The sequence below is a fragment of the Anomaloglossus baeobatrachus genome, chromosome 3 (genome assembly GCF_048569485.1).
Source record: "Anomaloglossus baeobatrachus isolate aAnoBae1 chromosome 3, aAnoBae1.hap1, whole genome shotgun sequence".
Taxonomy (NCBI): domain Eukaryota; kingdom Metazoa; phylum Chordata; class Amphibia; order Anura; family Aromobatidae; genus Anomaloglossus; species Anomaloglossus baeobatrachus.
Genome location: NC_134355.1, coordinates 689,267,418 through 689,284,715, shown reverse-complemented (window position 1 = coordinate 689,284,715; position 17,298 = coordinate 689,267,418). Strand labels below are relative to the sequence as shown.

At 43.6% G+C, this 17,298-nt stretch overlaps 1 protein-coding gene across 1 annotated transcript in view; it reads right to left on the bottom strand.

The window, feature by feature from the left end:
* Positions 1 to 17,298, bottom strand: part of OTOF (otoferlin) — a 410,132-nt gene that overhangs the window by 4,604 nt on the left and 388,230 nt on the right. The window contains exons 42-44 of the mRNA XM_075341675.1: positions 7,212 to 7,453; positions 6,925 to 7,103; positions 6,681 to 6,781 (exon numbers count right to left, since the gene is read on the bottom strand). Of these exons, the coding sequence (XP_075197790.1) occupies positions 6,681 to 6,781; positions 6,925 to 7,103; positions 7,212 to 7,453 (522 nt within the window). The remainder of the gene's footprint in view (positions 1 to 6,680; positions 6,782 to 6,924; positions 7,104 to 7,211; positions 7,454 to 17,298) is intronic.

Sequence of the window (17,298 nt, the reverse complement as noted above, 5' to 3'; positions counted from 1 at the left end):
ATCGTATATATATATATATATATATATATATATATATATATATATATATATATATATATATATAAATAAATGTGTGTTAATTAGTTAAGGTAGAAAAGGAGGACCAGACAAAACCTGATCCTAAGTATATTTCCCTGGTTCAAGGTCCCAAAAGGTAAATGGAATATAAATAGTAACATGTATGCAGCAATTATGAAAAAAATCAAATTGACAAAAAGGATGTTTTATGGAACAAAAGGAACCAAATATATACCGGATTTTTTTTATAAGTCACACCCCAAATTTAGAGATAAAAAAAGGTAAAAAAAATAAATAAAAATGGTGTCCGTCTTATACTCAGGTGTTGTCTTACTGGAGGAGGGCAGCAGTGGTGGTGAAGCGTGGTCACAGAAGGCAGAGGTTGTGGTGGCAGCTCCGTGATGGCAGCAGCGGCGGGTCAGTAGTAGTAGCAGCAGCAGCGGCGGCGGGCGAGTGGTGGACCAGGCCGGTGCGGTGAGTGTCCCAGTCTGTCTGAGGTCCCGGTTCAAATGATGGCGCCTGGAGTGGCGCATGCGCAGATGGAGCTCATCCAAGAGCTCCATCTGCACACGCGCGGACTCCCGGCACCATAATTTGAAACTGGAACCGTGGACACACTGGGACACCTGCCGCAAAGCCACCTGCCCGCACGCACAGAGTGGCAGCCAGCAGGCCGCCCGCCCACTCGCACGGAGAGGTAGCCGGCCTTCAGGACAGAGAGGCAGCCGGCACCGACAGGCACCCGGCTGCCCAAATGCATCCAGTCGCCGCACAGACAGGCCCCCCCCCCCACCGGTAAGCTATATTCGGATTTTAAGACACAACATTTTTGGGAGGAAAAGTACGTCTTATAATCCGAAAAACATGGTATGTGCAATTTGATTACCTGGTAAAAGATCCCAAAAAAAACAGCCAAGATGCAGCCATAGTAAAAGCCCACTCCATGACGATGAGGTTAAATGTAAGTGCATATGGCACTGGTTTTTCGTTGCCATATGCACCTACATATAACCTCATCATCATGGAGTGAGTTTCTACTATGGCTGTATCTTGGCTGATGTAGGCCTCCTTTAGCATTATACATGTATACCATCACATACATCTCACTAATCCTTTTTATTCTTGGGATCTTTTACCAGGTAATTAAATTGCACGTATATATTTGGTTCCTTTTGTTCTATAAAACATCTTTCGTGTCACTGATGCGGGATTCCCTTTGACTGCGATTTAGGCGGGCTTTGCACGTTGCGACATCGCAAGCCGATGCTGTAATGTCGCACGCGATAGTCCCCGCCCCCGTCGCAGGTACGATATCGTGTGATAGCTGGCGTAGCGAAAATTATTGCTACGCCAGCTTCACATGCACTCACCTGCCCTGCGACCGTCGCTCTGGCCGGCGACCCGCCTCCTTCCTAAGAGGGCGGGTCGTGCGGCGTCAAAGCGACGTCACACGGCAGGCGGCCAATAGCGGCGGAGGGGCGGAGATGAGCAGGATGTAAACATCCCGCCCACCTCCTTCCTTCCGCATATCCTACGGAAGCCACGGTGACGCCGGTAGGAGATGTTCCTCGCTCCTGCGGCTTCACACACAGCGATGTGTGCTGCCGCAGGAGCGAGGAACAACATCGGACCGTCGCGTCAGCGTAATTATGGATTACGCCGATGCTGCACCGATGATACGAATAACGAGCGCAAAATCGTCATAATCGTATCATCTAGGCTTTACACACTACGATGTCGCATGCGATGCCGGATGTGCGTCACTTTCAATTTGACCCCACCGACATCGCACCTGCGATGTCGTAGTGTGCAAAGCCTGCCTTAGTTTATATTAATCCAACCTTGGTTTTATAGGCATATGCCTCTATATATATCCTATTCATCCTTTGGGGCCACGCACCAGTGAATTTTTGTACATATTGCACGTCATATGAGTATATTTACAATTTGCCATACATATTTATATTTGATTTGTTTTCATAATTGGCGCATATATGTTACTATTTATATTCCATTTACCTTTTGGGACCTTGTACCAGGGAATTATACTTAGGATCAGGTGTTGTCTGGTCCTCCTTTTGTACCCTAACTAATTAACATGTATATATATATATATATATATATATTGTGACAATGTGGGCCCCAAGTGTATGTGGGCCACACATCAGGTAGCGGGATTAAAGCACGCCAGAGTAATTGGTCTCTTTAACAGACCATCTGGTTTATTAACAGGTCCATAAACCATATCAGGTCACATAACATAAAGATGCCGTTCGTTGGCTTTCTCCTCAAAGACCAACACATAATATAAAGTCCACACACTTTTGGACTGCCACCCATGTGTCACTGACCCTTGTCAGTATCCAGACCCCAGGTCCAATCCCAGTTACCTTCCTCTTAAGGTGGCTAGTGTCCTTTCCAGGTTCCCCCTGGCTCCAGCCACATGGCTTTACACATGGACCTAAAAGCCCCTTCCTTCAAAAGAAGGTCTCCGGAGGAGTGCAAAACACCCTGCTTCTGCTCTCTCCATCTCCAGCACACACACTGGAAGTCTAGAGCCAGTCTCTCCCTAGACTGCCCTAGACACTCTCCACCCAGGTTCAGAGACAGGATTGCTTTAACCCCTGGAGCCACACCCACAGGTGGTAAGGAGTGTGTAATCAGCATCACACACCCTTCCATGGCTCTGCATGAATGCAATCCTGTGGAACCACAGGTCCCAGCCAGTTTCACATTGCAGAGCACCCACGCTTCTGCAAAACATACCGGCCTTTTGTAATACAGCCGGTTGATACCTCACAATATATATATATATATATATATATATATATATATATATATATATATATATATATATATATATATATATATATATATATATATATATATATATATATACACACACACACATACTGTATATATACGATCTCCCTGGTACATTATACTCCAGTTGTGCCTTTGACCAATCCTAATAATAATTTCCTTCCTTGCGGTCTCGCTCTTATGCATCTATTTGCATATTTCTGTGAGTTTGGGGTAGTACATCCTGTGATCAGTTTGGGGTGTGGTCAGTGCTGTAATTTATACATGATACTTGTTGCCCCTTCCCTATGTGTGGTTATACACTTCTTGTGATCCATCCATTTTTTTCTATTCTTAAATGTTTTGTATACTCTTTAATATTTCACATTAATAAAATATTAATTTTATATTATCATTTGGTGCCTTATCTTCCAGTTTCTCTTTGTCTAACATGTTCTTTGAAGTTGGTACTGCCCCCAGGGGGCACTAATTTGTGTACCCCCGGTGTATTAATTGCAATATGGCCGTATATGCTTTGTATATAATAATACACTGGACTAGACATTTTTCTGTATTTGGCTATACCAGATTTTATGTGCAGAGCATCAGGGAATGTATAGAAAATGGAAGAATGGCATGAGATAGCGGAAAGACAGTACCATAGCAGAGGTCCTCAGACTGCAAGAATTTTCTTCACCAAGTATCCAGGCAAAGAGTATAGGAAGAGTCCCAGCATGAGAAGGAGGAGGATGAGGATGAGAATTTTCAGAATCAGCCAGCGGTAATTATTCCAAATAAAGTATCGGATTGACTTCAGGGGGTTGAGAAACCAAATGAAACTGGTGTCTGGCCGTCTGGTGCGGAGGAGATGGCGGTGAGGCGGAAAATCAGGAAGAAGAAAGGAGCGGGTGAGAGAAAAAAAAAAGGAGGAAATGAGAAAATCAATGAAAGCTTTAATGGACAATGAGTGGTAGTCAGAAAATTAGAGACAAAGGTTCCATCTAACCCAACATTATTGGGAACCAGTGAAGAACGTTCCTGTGGGGGCTTCACTGAGCAAGAACTCAAAATACTTCTTTATCCTAGAGAAAAATAAAAACTTTTTGGTCTTGAAATTTTTAAAGACACTGTGGGGAATCCAAAATTAGGCATCTTGAAGACCTAAATGAATGTCACCACAAACCTCGGGAGCTTCACTGTACTAAACCCTCACTGGATCGACACCTACAAAACTACAAACCATACTGTTACTCTACAGAACTGTCACTCATAGACTGCTCCATGTCTTATCACATCCATCAAGACACCATTTTTGACCTTCATGGAGACAAACAAACCTCACTACAAATGGTATTCATGAATTTTATTGGCAAATATGCCCGGCAACCAATGAGAAGTAGAGTCCAGCCCTGAATAAACTAAACTGATCGGCATTACACTATATACAGTCAGGGCCAGAAATATTTGGACAGTGACACAAGTTTTGTTATTTTAGCTGTTTACAAAAACATGTTCAGAAATACAATTATATATATAATATGGGCTGAAAGTGCACACTCCCAGCTGCAATATGAGAGTTTTCACATCCAAATCGGAGAAAGGGTTTAGGAATCATAGCTCTGTAATGCATAGCCTCCTCTTTTTCAAGGGACCAAAAGTAATTGGACAAGGGACTATAAGGGCTGCAATTAACTCTGAAGGCGTCTCCCTCGTTAACCTGTAATCAATGAAGTAGTTAAAAGGTCTGGGGTTGATTACAGGTGTGTGGTTTTGCATTTGGAAGCTGTTGCTGTGACCAGACAACATGCGGTCTAAGGAACTCTCAATTGAGGTGAAGCAGAACATCCTGAGGCTGAAAAAAAAGAAAAAATCCATCAGAGAGATAGCAGACATGCTTGGAGTAGCAAAATCAACAGTCGGGTACATTCTGAGAAAAAAGGAATTGACTGGTGAGCTTGGAAACTGAAAAAGGCCTGGGCGTCCACGGATGACAACAGTGGTGGATGATCGCCGCATACTTTCTTTGGTGAAGAAGAACCCGTTCACAACATCAACTGAAGTCCAGAACACTCTCAGTGAAGTAGGTGTATCTGTCTCTAAGTCAACAGTAAAGAGAAGACTCCATGAAAGTAAATACAAAGGGTTCACATCTAGATGCAAACCATTCATCAATTCCAAAAATAGACAGGCCAGAGTTAAATTTGCTGAAAAACACCTCATGAAGCCAGCTCAGTTCTGGAAAAGTATTCTATGGACAGATGAGACAAAGATCAACCTGTACCAGAATGATGGGAAGAAAAAAGTTTGGAGAAGAAAGGGAACGGCACATGATCCAAGGCACACCACATCCTCTGTAAAACATGGTGGAGGCAACGTGATGGCATGGGCATGCATGGCTTTCAATGGCACTGGGTCACTTGTGTTTATTGATGACATAACAGCAGACAAGAGTAGCCGGATGAATTCTGAAGTGTACCGGAATATACTTTCAGCCCAGATTCAGCCAAATGCCGCAAAGTTGATCGGACGGCGCTTCATAGTACAGATGGACAATGACCCCAAGCATACAGCCAAAGCTACCCAGGAGTTCATGAGTGCAAAAAAGTGGAACATTCTGCAATGGCCAAGTCAATCACCAGATCTTAACCCAATTGAGCATGCATTTCACTTGCTCAAATCCAGACTTAAGACGGAAAGACCCACAAACAAGCAAGACCTGAAGGCTGCGGCTGTAAAGGCCTGGCAAAGCATTAAGAAGGAGGAAACCCAGCGTTTGGTGATGTCCATGGGTTCCAGACTTAAGGCAGTGATTGCCTCCAAAGGATTCGCAACAAAATATTGAAAATAAAAATATTTTGTTTGGGTTTGGTTTATTTGTCCAATTACTTTTGACCTCCTAAAATGTGGAGTGTTTGTAAAGAAATGTGACCATTCCTACAATTTCTATCAGATATTTTTGTTCAAACCTTCAAATTAAACGTTACAATCTGCACTTGAATTCTGTTGTAGAGGTTTCATTTCAAATTCAATGTGGTGGCATGCAGAGCCCAACTCGCGAAAATTGTGTTACTGTCCAAATATTTCTGGACCTAACTGTATACTTCATAAAATCCTAGCATGAAAAAAGTTGTTTTTTCGGGACCATAATATTCATGGAGTGTTCTTAGGTTAGGCCATCAACATTGAAGTAGTCGAGGTTCTGGGAGTCAAAATCCACCCACTCACAGGCACATTGTTTCATCAATATTTAAAATATGCAGGGTTGATTAAATTGGACAGTGTAATACTTAATTTTGCCTACAGAGGTGCAATAGGGAAATTGAATACTTATTTCCCAATTTTCCCACAGACTACAATAGGTGGACACTTTGTGACTTGTTCATTGTCAAGAGGAGACTGCACAAAGTGGAAAACCCTAAAAGCTTTATTTAAATCTACCCAAGTCCTAAATTGCTCAATGACCCCATGACAATGTGATGTACACATTATTTAGGTCCTATTTGTTCCCATTTTGGAAAAAAAATGCAAAAAGAAATCAATTCTTCACCAATACTGATTTGAAAATGGAAGTACAGATCTGACTGGTTGAATAAGACCATTGTTGGTGTGCTGTACGGCTCCACTATCCAGGCACTGTACCGTATTAATATTATGATCCCTATTAATTGTACTACGCAGATTTTTTGGCACATTTTCTTGTTTTCGTGACAAAATGGTCCCTTACATTTTTACTAATTTAGTTGATGTTATCCTATAAGGCAGTAAATTGAGGCTTGTTGTTTAACGTCTGCGTCGGCAACATTGGTCAACATTTTTTGCTAAGTCACCGTAATTGTAGTAGATGTGATAACTTCACTTACTTTGGTTTTTCAAGAGGATCCGGTTCATTACGACCTAGTCCAGCAGGAGTTTTCTCAGCTTCTTCTGCAGTGAGGAGGTGAAGTTCTGCCTCTACTTTTCCCTAAACAGAATAAAGGAAATTAATCTCCTACCTTTGATCAATTGACTTCCCATTATCCACCAAGCTATCATCCAATTGACACCCAAAATTAAAAAATGTGTCCTTTTTATGGGATTTGTGGAATTAACTGATGGCCATCTTACAGTGAGCTCCATCTCATCGTTTTCGTTCCTGGCAACAAACGGCCACCATCCTTTCACCCTCTTCTGTTTGAAGATTGACACCATTGGCAAATCAACTTCTGGGGCCACCATGTCTATGGAGCACTGCTTCGCTGTCTTTGCCCCTCGAGGGAAACGGTTCAAGTCAAGCTCAATTGCACCTGTTGGGGGAATATATTATGGGTTCACTAGCTTTTATTTTACTCTCAGAATTAATTTATTTTATCGATCTCCTCATTGATAGGGAGAGTTTTTCTGAATCTTCCTACCGAGGAAATCATCAGCTGAGAAGTGGTCAGCGTCCCAGACTTGAAGAGTGAGACGTGCCGGGATCTTGTATTCGGTCTCATCCCAAGAGAACATGGATTCTTTCTTGGAGATGACAATCTTTTCTTCAGCCACCAAATAGTCAAAAGGAAAGAGAAACCTCCAGTTGAAGTTTCCCTCACCAGTGAGAGAATGGTAATGGACATCAGTGTCTTGTTTATCTTCCTGCTGACCTTTCAGCCACCTGAATACCCCACCCAAAGTCAACGGAAAAAAAAGTTACATTCTTCATTTTTAATTATAAAAAGAACTAAACTATTTCTCCCTAGAACCTAAACATTATAAAAAAGTTATTTGCAAAATAATTTTGCTTGAATGCTAATATTGAATACGGTTAAAAAGTAGGATACTTTAAACTTTCTAATTTAAATTCATATTTAAAGTTTAAATTATTTGAACTTTTTTTAAAAAACAAATCTGCATTTTAAAGCCCTCATTACTTTTAATACTGGTCCTATATATTTTACTTTTGTAGCTTTAGATGATAAAACTATCATCAGACTCTCAAGATGTATATCAAAGACTAACTCAATAATATATATTTTTCCCTGAAAAAATTCATATAGGGAAATTTTAGAACTTTTAATTTTGTTGTTTTTTTTTTTACTTATTTGTATGTATGTTAAAATTACAAGAAAATTTATATATTCTTTAAAAACTTGAGTTTAAATTTATAAAAATAAGATTTGTACATTTAAAATTGAACCCAAATTAGATTTCTAAATTTAAAATTGAATACAAATTAGATTTCTAAATTTAAAATTGAACACAAATTAGATTTCTAAATTTAAAATTTAACACATTTAGATTTATAAATTAAAAAAATAACACATTAGATTTATAAATTATAAAAAGCATAAGATTTCTAAATTATCTAAAATAAAACAAATTATATTACTAAATTTAACACAAATTTAGATTTCTAAATTATAAAAAAATAACACGCAAGATTTATAAATAAAAAAAAAATAGATTTCTAAATAAAACAAATTAGACTAAATTGTAAAAAAAACAAACAATTTTATTGATAAATTTTAAATTTAATCTGATTTCTAGGTTATAAAAAATAACACTTAGATTTTAAAATTGTAAAATTTAGCACAATTTGATTTTTGATGGAAATTATTATTCAAAATTTGCCTTTTTAACATTAAATCATTTTAAAATACATATGAACAAGAAAGTGTTTTACATTTTAATGTTCTACATTATCTTAAAAAAATAGTAAAAAAAAAGTGTTTTTAATGTAATTTCTAATTTCCTTTTTTTACTTTAAAAAAAAAAAAAAATAAAAAAAAAAGTTCCAGCTACTTTTACAAATTGTTTTACTAATAGTTTGATGGTTTAATTAAAATGAAAATATAAAACCTACTTCATACCAATATATAGAAAATCAGTAACTATAAGTATTTTTAAGCTTGGAGTTATAGTTTACTAAAAATAATCATTGGCATCATTATAATGTGCTCTCAAAATTTTGCCAAATTTTCAAATTTATAATAATGATAACATTTTTGAGATGTATTTATTTAGTTTTTCTTGTTAAATAACCTTTTTTTATTTTTAAAGAGTAGTATTAAATGTTGGACATTTATTAAAAACTATTTAGAATTTTTATTTTAATCAGTATGAAAAAAATGTAGTTGTTCTTAAATAGTACACAATAATATACACATAACATAAAATGCATAACATATAAATTACCATTCTTCCCATAGAAAAAAAAAAACACCCATGCAGAGTCACACTACAAAAACACACGGAAACCCCCCCCAACATGCCCAGCAGAGAATGGGAACGGACAGCCACACAGACAGATGGGACTTCCATCGTTAACCGTTAGAGCTAATTTACTGGTCTTGTTTCCATGTCCACCCTTTACCGCTATAGAGCAGGTTTTGGTGGTGGACGAGTAGTGGCTTTTTGCACGATTGGTGGCACATTCAGTAAATGAGCTTTACTATTAGAGAAAGTATAAAACCACAAGAGGAAAATGAGAGCGGGCATGCCATGCAGATGCTCCAGTGATGCAGTCTTCTTTACCGACTGAATTACAATAGTTCTTCGAAGTTAACCCCATTGTTACTGAAGGGTTTGACATTTCGGCTATTTATATCCCGTTCAGAAACAAAAAGGTTATGAAGACACTTACCTGGACTCAAGAAACTCAATGCAAAAATAATGGCGTAGTGGGTAACAGCCCCTTGTTGGTTTTGTTATTTTGTATTTTCTTATTTTATTGGTGCAAACACATGAAACACACTGTGTGCAGTCACACCTGCTCCTCAGAGCATCTCTAGCTGGTGGGATTGTGTGGTGGTACCAGGGCTAGAAAGACCTCTCCAGTCCTGAGGGTCGGCATCGCATTGAAGAGCAAATGTAGCCATCAGTGATTACAAAGCTTATTTAATTATTTATTTATTTTTTTTTATTTTTACTTTGTTAGTTTAATTTTATGTACTTTTTATTGTGAGTAATCCTATTTTTTAAAATTTTGCTGAGCTTTAAAAAAACTAAAAACTAAACAAATAAACAAATATAAAAATTAATATAAAAGAAAATGAAAAAAAAAACCTACTAAAGGCAAGTCAAACAAATGTAAAACAAACAATGTTTGTTTTACATTTCTTTGATTGACCCTAGCTTTTTTTTTTATTTTCTTTCATATTAATTTTTTACATTTGTTTAGTTTTATGTTTTCATGCTTTACAGTTTTATTTGTAGCACTTGAATTTATTTATTTTTCTTTTATAAAACTTGTGTTTTTTGGCATTTTTGTTTTTTTTTACAGAAACCCCTTAGCTCAATTTGATATTTCCTCCAATCCCTCAGATGGATTTAGTTGACTTTTGTCATTTTTTTTTACTTACTATTTATGTCTCCTATTAAATATAAGAAATATAAGCTCATACTAAAGCTTTACTTGTTCTGGACTTTTTTTTTGCAAAATTGGCAAATTATTTTGTGGCAATAAAATGTATCCTTCACCATGAAATAACTAATTAGCCAGTTGGCTGCTTTCATAGTAGCTAACATTTTATTTTGCCAAAATGTTTGTTAAATTGCAAATTTACATAATTTTAGGATTCAACTTATTGTTGTTATTTTGTTTATAATTGTTTCATTAAAAAATATAAAGCGATATACACTGGAGATGAAAATTAGAGAACAATGTGTGATCGCTTTTTTCAGAAATCATGTAATCTCCATTGATAACCATGCTCCGGTTTTACAACAGATCCAAAGTTTATCACCATAAAACGTAATGATGATAATTAGAGAGCAGCAATGACTATAGAGAGAGATGATCAGTAAATGTTCTGCAGGTGACAACAGTCACAATCAGTAGGACGTGCACCGGCCGTCGCTGTGAATGACTTCCGCACATCTGCGGCCACAGGACATCACTGGTCTCTCACACTGCTCTGGGGGGATTTTGGCCCACTCTTTTTCCAGTTTCTTCCACAGTTCTGTGACTGTGGCGGTTTCTTGGCCATAACTTTGTGACCAAGAATTTTCCAGGGGTTTTCTATTGGGTTTAGGTCAGGACTCTGGGCTGTGGCCATTTCATTGTTTCCAGGAGCTGCTTTACCCCTTCTGCTGTGTGACAGGGGGCATTGTCCTGCATGAAAATTGCTGCTGATTGAGGGATGGACACAAGTAAGGAACCACATGTTATGAAGAAGGTTCTGATCCACACTTGTATTCACTCTGCCATGTAGCAGTATGAGAGGTCCAACTCCTGCTGCAGAAAACATTCCCCAAACCATGACACTTACCGCCTCTCACTCTCACTCTTTTTCCAGTTTGTCAATGAACATAATGTTTCCCATCAGACCCAAATATATTAAACTTGCTTTCATCAGTAAAATGACCTGAGGACACTTCTCCTCTGTCCACACAGCATGCTCCTCACCAAAGGTGAGTCTAGCCTTGTGATTATTTCTGCTAATGAGAGGTTTGGTCCCTGCAGAGTCAGCTTTCAGTCCAAATGCTCTTACATGTCGTGACCCTGTATGACGAGACAGATTCTTTTCCTGTTCAGTGCTGAACTGGCAGCAATTCCAGCTGAAGTGTGGAAACAGTTACCCATGCAGATTCTCCACATTACCCTGTCCTCTCTTGCTTTTGTCTTTCGAGGGCGACCAGCCTTCTTGGGGGACTTGAAAGAGTTTGTGATGTTGTAAAGAAGCAATATTCTTAAAATCATAGACTTGGAATGACCAACTCCTCTTGCTATGGCTGATAGGGTCACCCCTTTGGCCTTCAGCTTGACAACCTGCTGCCGGAGGGTTGCGGTCATTTTGGAATGGAACACCATTTTTGCAAAGTCAGTGCAAACTGGAAAGTCAGGCTGCCAGTTAGGCCAGTTTCAGATGTCCGTCTTTAATCAGGTACCAGTCACACGTGTGTCATATGTGTGGCACACGTGTGACATCTGTGTTTGTATACGTGGGACAAGTACCAGAGAAAACACGGGTCTGTGAAATAAAAAGATTTTCCATATTTACCTGCTTTCTTCGACTCTGCTGCCTCCCGCTCCTGACTGCGGCTCACTATACTCATCGATTATTCACTGCATTCAGGACTTTGAAGCAGGAGCATCTCGGGGACAACGCTGGATACAGCACTGCCGAGGACAGCTCCGTGGGGACAGGTGAGTATTCTGCAAGCACAGTGACATCTAGGAGGTCATCGGAGTTCCCAATGAACTCTGATGACATCCTGATAGCCCCCGCGCTACAGCTTCACGGGTACATCAGAGTTCATTAGGAACTGTGATGAGTCCCCCATGCTGTCCCAGCGATATTCCGGCTTCAAGGTTTTCACCACCCACACACATACACACATACACACACACACACACACACACACACACACACACATACACACACACACTCTGCTGTATACTCACCCAGCGATGTGGTCCCCGACACTGAAGTCCCCGCGATGCTCCTGCTTCCAGCTCCACAGGGCACTGAATATTCAGTGAGTATAATGAGCATTGACAAGGTGCGGGAGGCAGCAGAGCCGGACACAGCATCGCTGGAGAGAGGTAAATATAGAAAATCTTTTAATTATAAAGACCCGTGTTTTCTCCGGTACGTGTCACACTGATGTCGCACGGATCACATCAGTGTGCAATCCGTGTGACATCCGTGCTGCCGGAGAAAAAAAGGACATGCCTGCGTGTGTGCGTGCGCGGTCATGAGAGCGTGTGAAAACACGGACGTGTGAGTAACTGCAAATAATAACATGGGTACGTGTGACATCCGTTTTAAAAATGGATATCATTCGTACCTAAAACATGGACGTCTGAAACCAGCCTTACATAGGGTTTGTCAGATAAAAGCAATCCCTGGGTGGGTAAAAGAATACCTCGATAAAAAGAGCCGAAAAACGGCCCCCTCTTACAGGTGGGCAACTGCCGCCTGAAGGAGTCGCCTACCTAGGCTGGCATCTGCCGAATCATCGGCATGCACCTGATAGTGTTTCGTGAAAGTGTGCAGACTCGACCAGGTAGCCGCCTGACACACCTGCCGAGCCGTAGCCTGGTGTCGCAATGCCCAGGACACCGACGGCTCTGGTAGAATGGGCCTTCAGCCCTGCAGGAATCGGAAGCCTAAAAGAACGGTAGGCTTCAAGAATCGGTTCCTTGATCCACCGAGCCAAGGTTGACTTGAAAACCTGAAATCCCTTACTCTGGCCCGCGATAAGGACAAGAGCGCATCAGACCGGCGCAGGGGCGCCGTGCGAGAAATGTAGAGCCGGAGTGCTCTCACCAGATCTAATAAATGCAAATCCTTTTCACCTTGGTGAACTGGATGCGGACCCAAAGAGGGTAAGACGATATCCTGATTGAGATGAAACGGGGATAGCTTAGGGAGAAAGTCCGGGACCGGACGTAGAACCACCCTATCCTGGTGTAACACCAGGAAGGGGACTTTGCATGACAGCGCTGCTAGCTGAGACACTCTTCTGAGTGATGTGACTGCCACTAGGAAGGCCACCCTTTGCGAAAGGCGAGATAGAGAGATCCCGTATCGGCTCGAAAAGTGGCTTCTGAAGAGTCGTCAGCACCCTGTTAAGATCCGAGGGTGTTAACGGACGCTTGTAAGGTGGGACCGGAAAGCGCCGATACTTGTCCCTTGAGAGAGCCGAGAGACAAGCCCTTGTCCATTCCGGATTGAAGGAAAGAAAGAAAAGTGGGCAAGGCAAACGGCCAGGGAGTAAAACCCTGATCAGAGCACCAGGATAAGAAAATCCTCCAAGTCCTGTGATAGATCTTGGCGGACATTGGTTTCCTGGCCTGTCTCATGGTGGCAATGACATCTGGAGATATCCCTGATGACGCTAGGAGCCAGGACTCAATGGCCACACAGTCAGGTTTAGAGCCGCAGAATTCAGAAGGAAATATGGACCTTGAGGCAGCAAGTCTGGTCGGTCTGGGAGTGTCCACGGTTGACCCACCGTGAGGTGCCACAGATCCGGGTACCACGATCACCTCGGCCAGTCTGGAGCGACGAGGATGGCGCGGCGACAGTCTGACCTGATCTTGCTTAACACTCTGGGCAGTAGTGCCAGAGGAGGAAAAACATAAGGCAGTCGAAACTGCGACCAGTCGTGAACTAGCGCGTCTGCCGCCAGAGCTCTGTGATCCTTGGACCGAGCCATGAATGCCGGGACTTTGTTGTTGTACCGAGACACCATTAGATCGACGTCCGGCGTTCCCCAGCGGCAACAGATCTCTAGAAACACGTCCGGGTGAAGAGACCATTCCCCTGCGTCCATGCCCTGGCGACTGAGAAAATCTGCTTCCCCGTTTTCTACGCCCGGGATGTGAACTGCGGAGATGGTGGAGGCTGTGGCTTCCGCCCACAGCCGAATCCGCCGAACTGCTCGGAAGGCTTGACGACTGCGCGTGTGCCGCCCTGGTGGTTGATGTACGCAACCGCCGTGGCGTTGTCCGACTGAATTCGGATCTGCCTGCCCTCCAGCCACCGCTGGAACACCTTTAGGGCTAGATCCACTGCCCTTATCTCCAGAACATTGATCTGAAGGGAGGACTCTGTCGGAGTCCAGGTTCCCTGAGCCGAGTGGTGGAGGAAGACCGCTCCCCACCCTGACAGACTCGCGTCCGTCGTGACCACAGCCTCACCTGGGGGCCGGAAGGATTTTTCCTCCACCCAGGAAGTGGAAAGAAGACACCACTGAAGAGAGGTTTTGCTGCAAGGGAAAGAGAGACGTTCTTGTCTAGGGACGTCGACCTCCTGTCCCATTTGCGGTGTCCGATAGAATCGGACGCAGACGAAACTGCGCAAGGGAACTGCCTCCCTTGCTGCCACCATCTTCCTTAGAAAGTGCATGAGGCGCCTCAAGGGGTGACTGGGCCCGAAGGAGAGATTGCACCCCTGTCTGTAGTGAACGCTGACTATGCAGCAGAAGCTTCGCTATCGCTGAGAGAGTATGAAACTCCATCCCGAGGCAAGTCAGTGATTGGGTCGGTGTCAGTTTTAACCTTGGAAATTTGATGATCCACCCGAACCCCTGGAGAGTCTCCAGAGCAATGGTCAGGTTGTGTTGACATGTCACCCAGGAGGGTGTCTTGACTAGAAGATCGTCTAGGTAAGTGATCACTGAGTGGCCCTTGTAGGACCGCCACCACTGCTGCCATGACCTTGGTGAAGACCCGTGGGGCTGTCGCCAGGCCGAATGGCAGTGCCACGAACTGAAGTGTTCGTCCCTGATGGCGAAACGCAGAAAGCGTTGAAGCTCGGGTGCGATCGGCACATGGAGATAAGCATCCTTGATGTCAATTGATGCTAGGAAGTCTCCTTGTGACATCGAGGCTTCAGAGTGTTCACCGCCTGAAAAAGTGCATCGGCTCGCTCGGGGGGCGGAGATGTTTTGAAGAAACGAGTCGGAGGACGAGAGCAGAGCTCTATCCTGTAACCGTGAGACAGAATGTCTCTCACCCATCGGTCTTGGACATGTGGCCACCAGGCGTCGCAAAAGCGGGAGAGCCTGCCACCGACCGAGGACGCGGTCTTGGTGAGGCCGAAGTCATGAGGAAGCCGCCTTATGACTTAGACCGCCATGCAGAAGAGTTCCTCTAGCCCTCCTCTGACCTGTTGGACGTGGAGGAACGGAACTTTGCTGAGGACCGAAATGACCGAAACCTTTGGACTGGGGCAAGGACGAGACCTTTCCCTTGGACTGTCTAGTAACTTCATCCAATTGCTCGCCAAACAAACGGTCGCCAGAAAAAAGGCAAACCGGTTTAGAACTTCTTGGAAGCAGAGCCTGCCTTCCATTCACGTAGCCACATGGCCCTGCAGACTGCCACCGAATTGGTGGATGCTACCGCTGTACGGCTCGCAGAGTCCAGGAACGGCGTTCATGGCGTAGAACGAAAAAACCTACGCCTGAGAAGTGAAGGACACAACCTGCGGGGCAGAGGTATGTGCAACCGCAATAATCTCAGCCAGAGAAGTTGAGATAGCTTGGAGTGCCCTCACGGCTGCGAAGGCTGGAGCAAAAGATGCGACTATGGCTTCATAGATGGATTTCATCATAAGCTTTATTTGCCTGTCAGTGGCATTCGTGAGAGATGGCATCTGCCACTAATACTACGGATCTAGCCGCCAGCCAAGAGACTGGAGAATCCACCCTGTGACACTGAGCCCAACCCTTAACAACGTCAGGGGGGAAAAGGGTAACGCGTGTCAATAAGGCGCTTAGTAAGCGTTTGTCCGTAAAGTTCTGTGCTTTTGGACGGCCCCTCTGGAGTTAGAGTGATCGAAACACGCACTCCTGATGAAGTCGGGGAAGGTTCCCAGAGGGCCCGCTTAGCCTATCAGAGGCCGCGGTCCGTGACGGAGTTCTCACCGTGGGATCTGGGTGTTACCCCAGGAGCCCCTTGTTGTACCGACCCAGAGGGACCCGGGAGCGATGAACTCACAGCTCCCTGGCCCTGTGTTATCGGTCTGGACTGCAAGGCTTCCAGTATCTTAGCAGACCCTCTGTCCATAGACTGAGTCCTGGAATGTGAAAGCTACTCAGAGATTTGCTGATTCCAACATGCAAACTCTGTCCCTGTCATCTGTGCAGTGGAAACCGGCGGTACCACCTGGCCGAGGGTCCCCCCAGTGCCGGAGGCTCCGGCTGAGTGAGTGCCCTCGGGGCCAAGCATTGTACACAATGAGGGTATGTGGAACCTGCCTGTAATATAGCCGCACAAGAGGTACAGGTTGTAAAATAAGCCAGTACCTTGGCACCCTTACTCTTTAAGAGCAGACAACAGCATGTCGTCCGCAGAGTAATCAGTGAGGGTATACAGCCAAAGGCAAATAATGCTGCCGAACAGTGAGATCATATACCATATAAATAAACATATATATATATACACTGCGGCACCAAGGGGGGTCAGCACCTGAAAACTGGTGCCCTACAGTGCTCAGTGAGGGGGAAGGAGGATACCAACGTATGCTCCAGCCCTCCCTGCCGACGTCCAGTCGGCCATCCCGTCGTTACCCCTGACTGGCAGGCCCGAGAACGGGAGTATATGGTACTAGGCCGCAAGAGCCGGGGACTAAATTAAAAAAAAAAAACGCGGCCGGCAAACATGGCGCGGTCGGCGCGGTAGTCCCAGTCTCACAAACCACTCAGCAACCACTGCGGCATTTGTAACACAGATGCTGCATGCACCGTCCCTCAGGGGACACAGAGTACCTTATGATGCAGGGCTCTGTCCCTGATGATGTCCAGTCTCCTGTCCGTCAGAATCCCCCAGGGGCTGCGGATGGAGCCCGGTCCCAGAGCATGGCGACCGGTTAGGATCCCCCTCTCCCAGAGCAGTGTTGAGCAGATTCTGAGATCCTCCACCGGCAGAATTATAACAATGGCTGCCGGCGTTCCGAGGGGAGGAGAGAGCCGTTGGCGGAACCGCAAAAGTGCGAGAACCTGGTGGCCCATAGTGATCAGTGAGGGGGGCGGAGGACAGCGAAGTGTGCTCCAGCCCTCACTGTC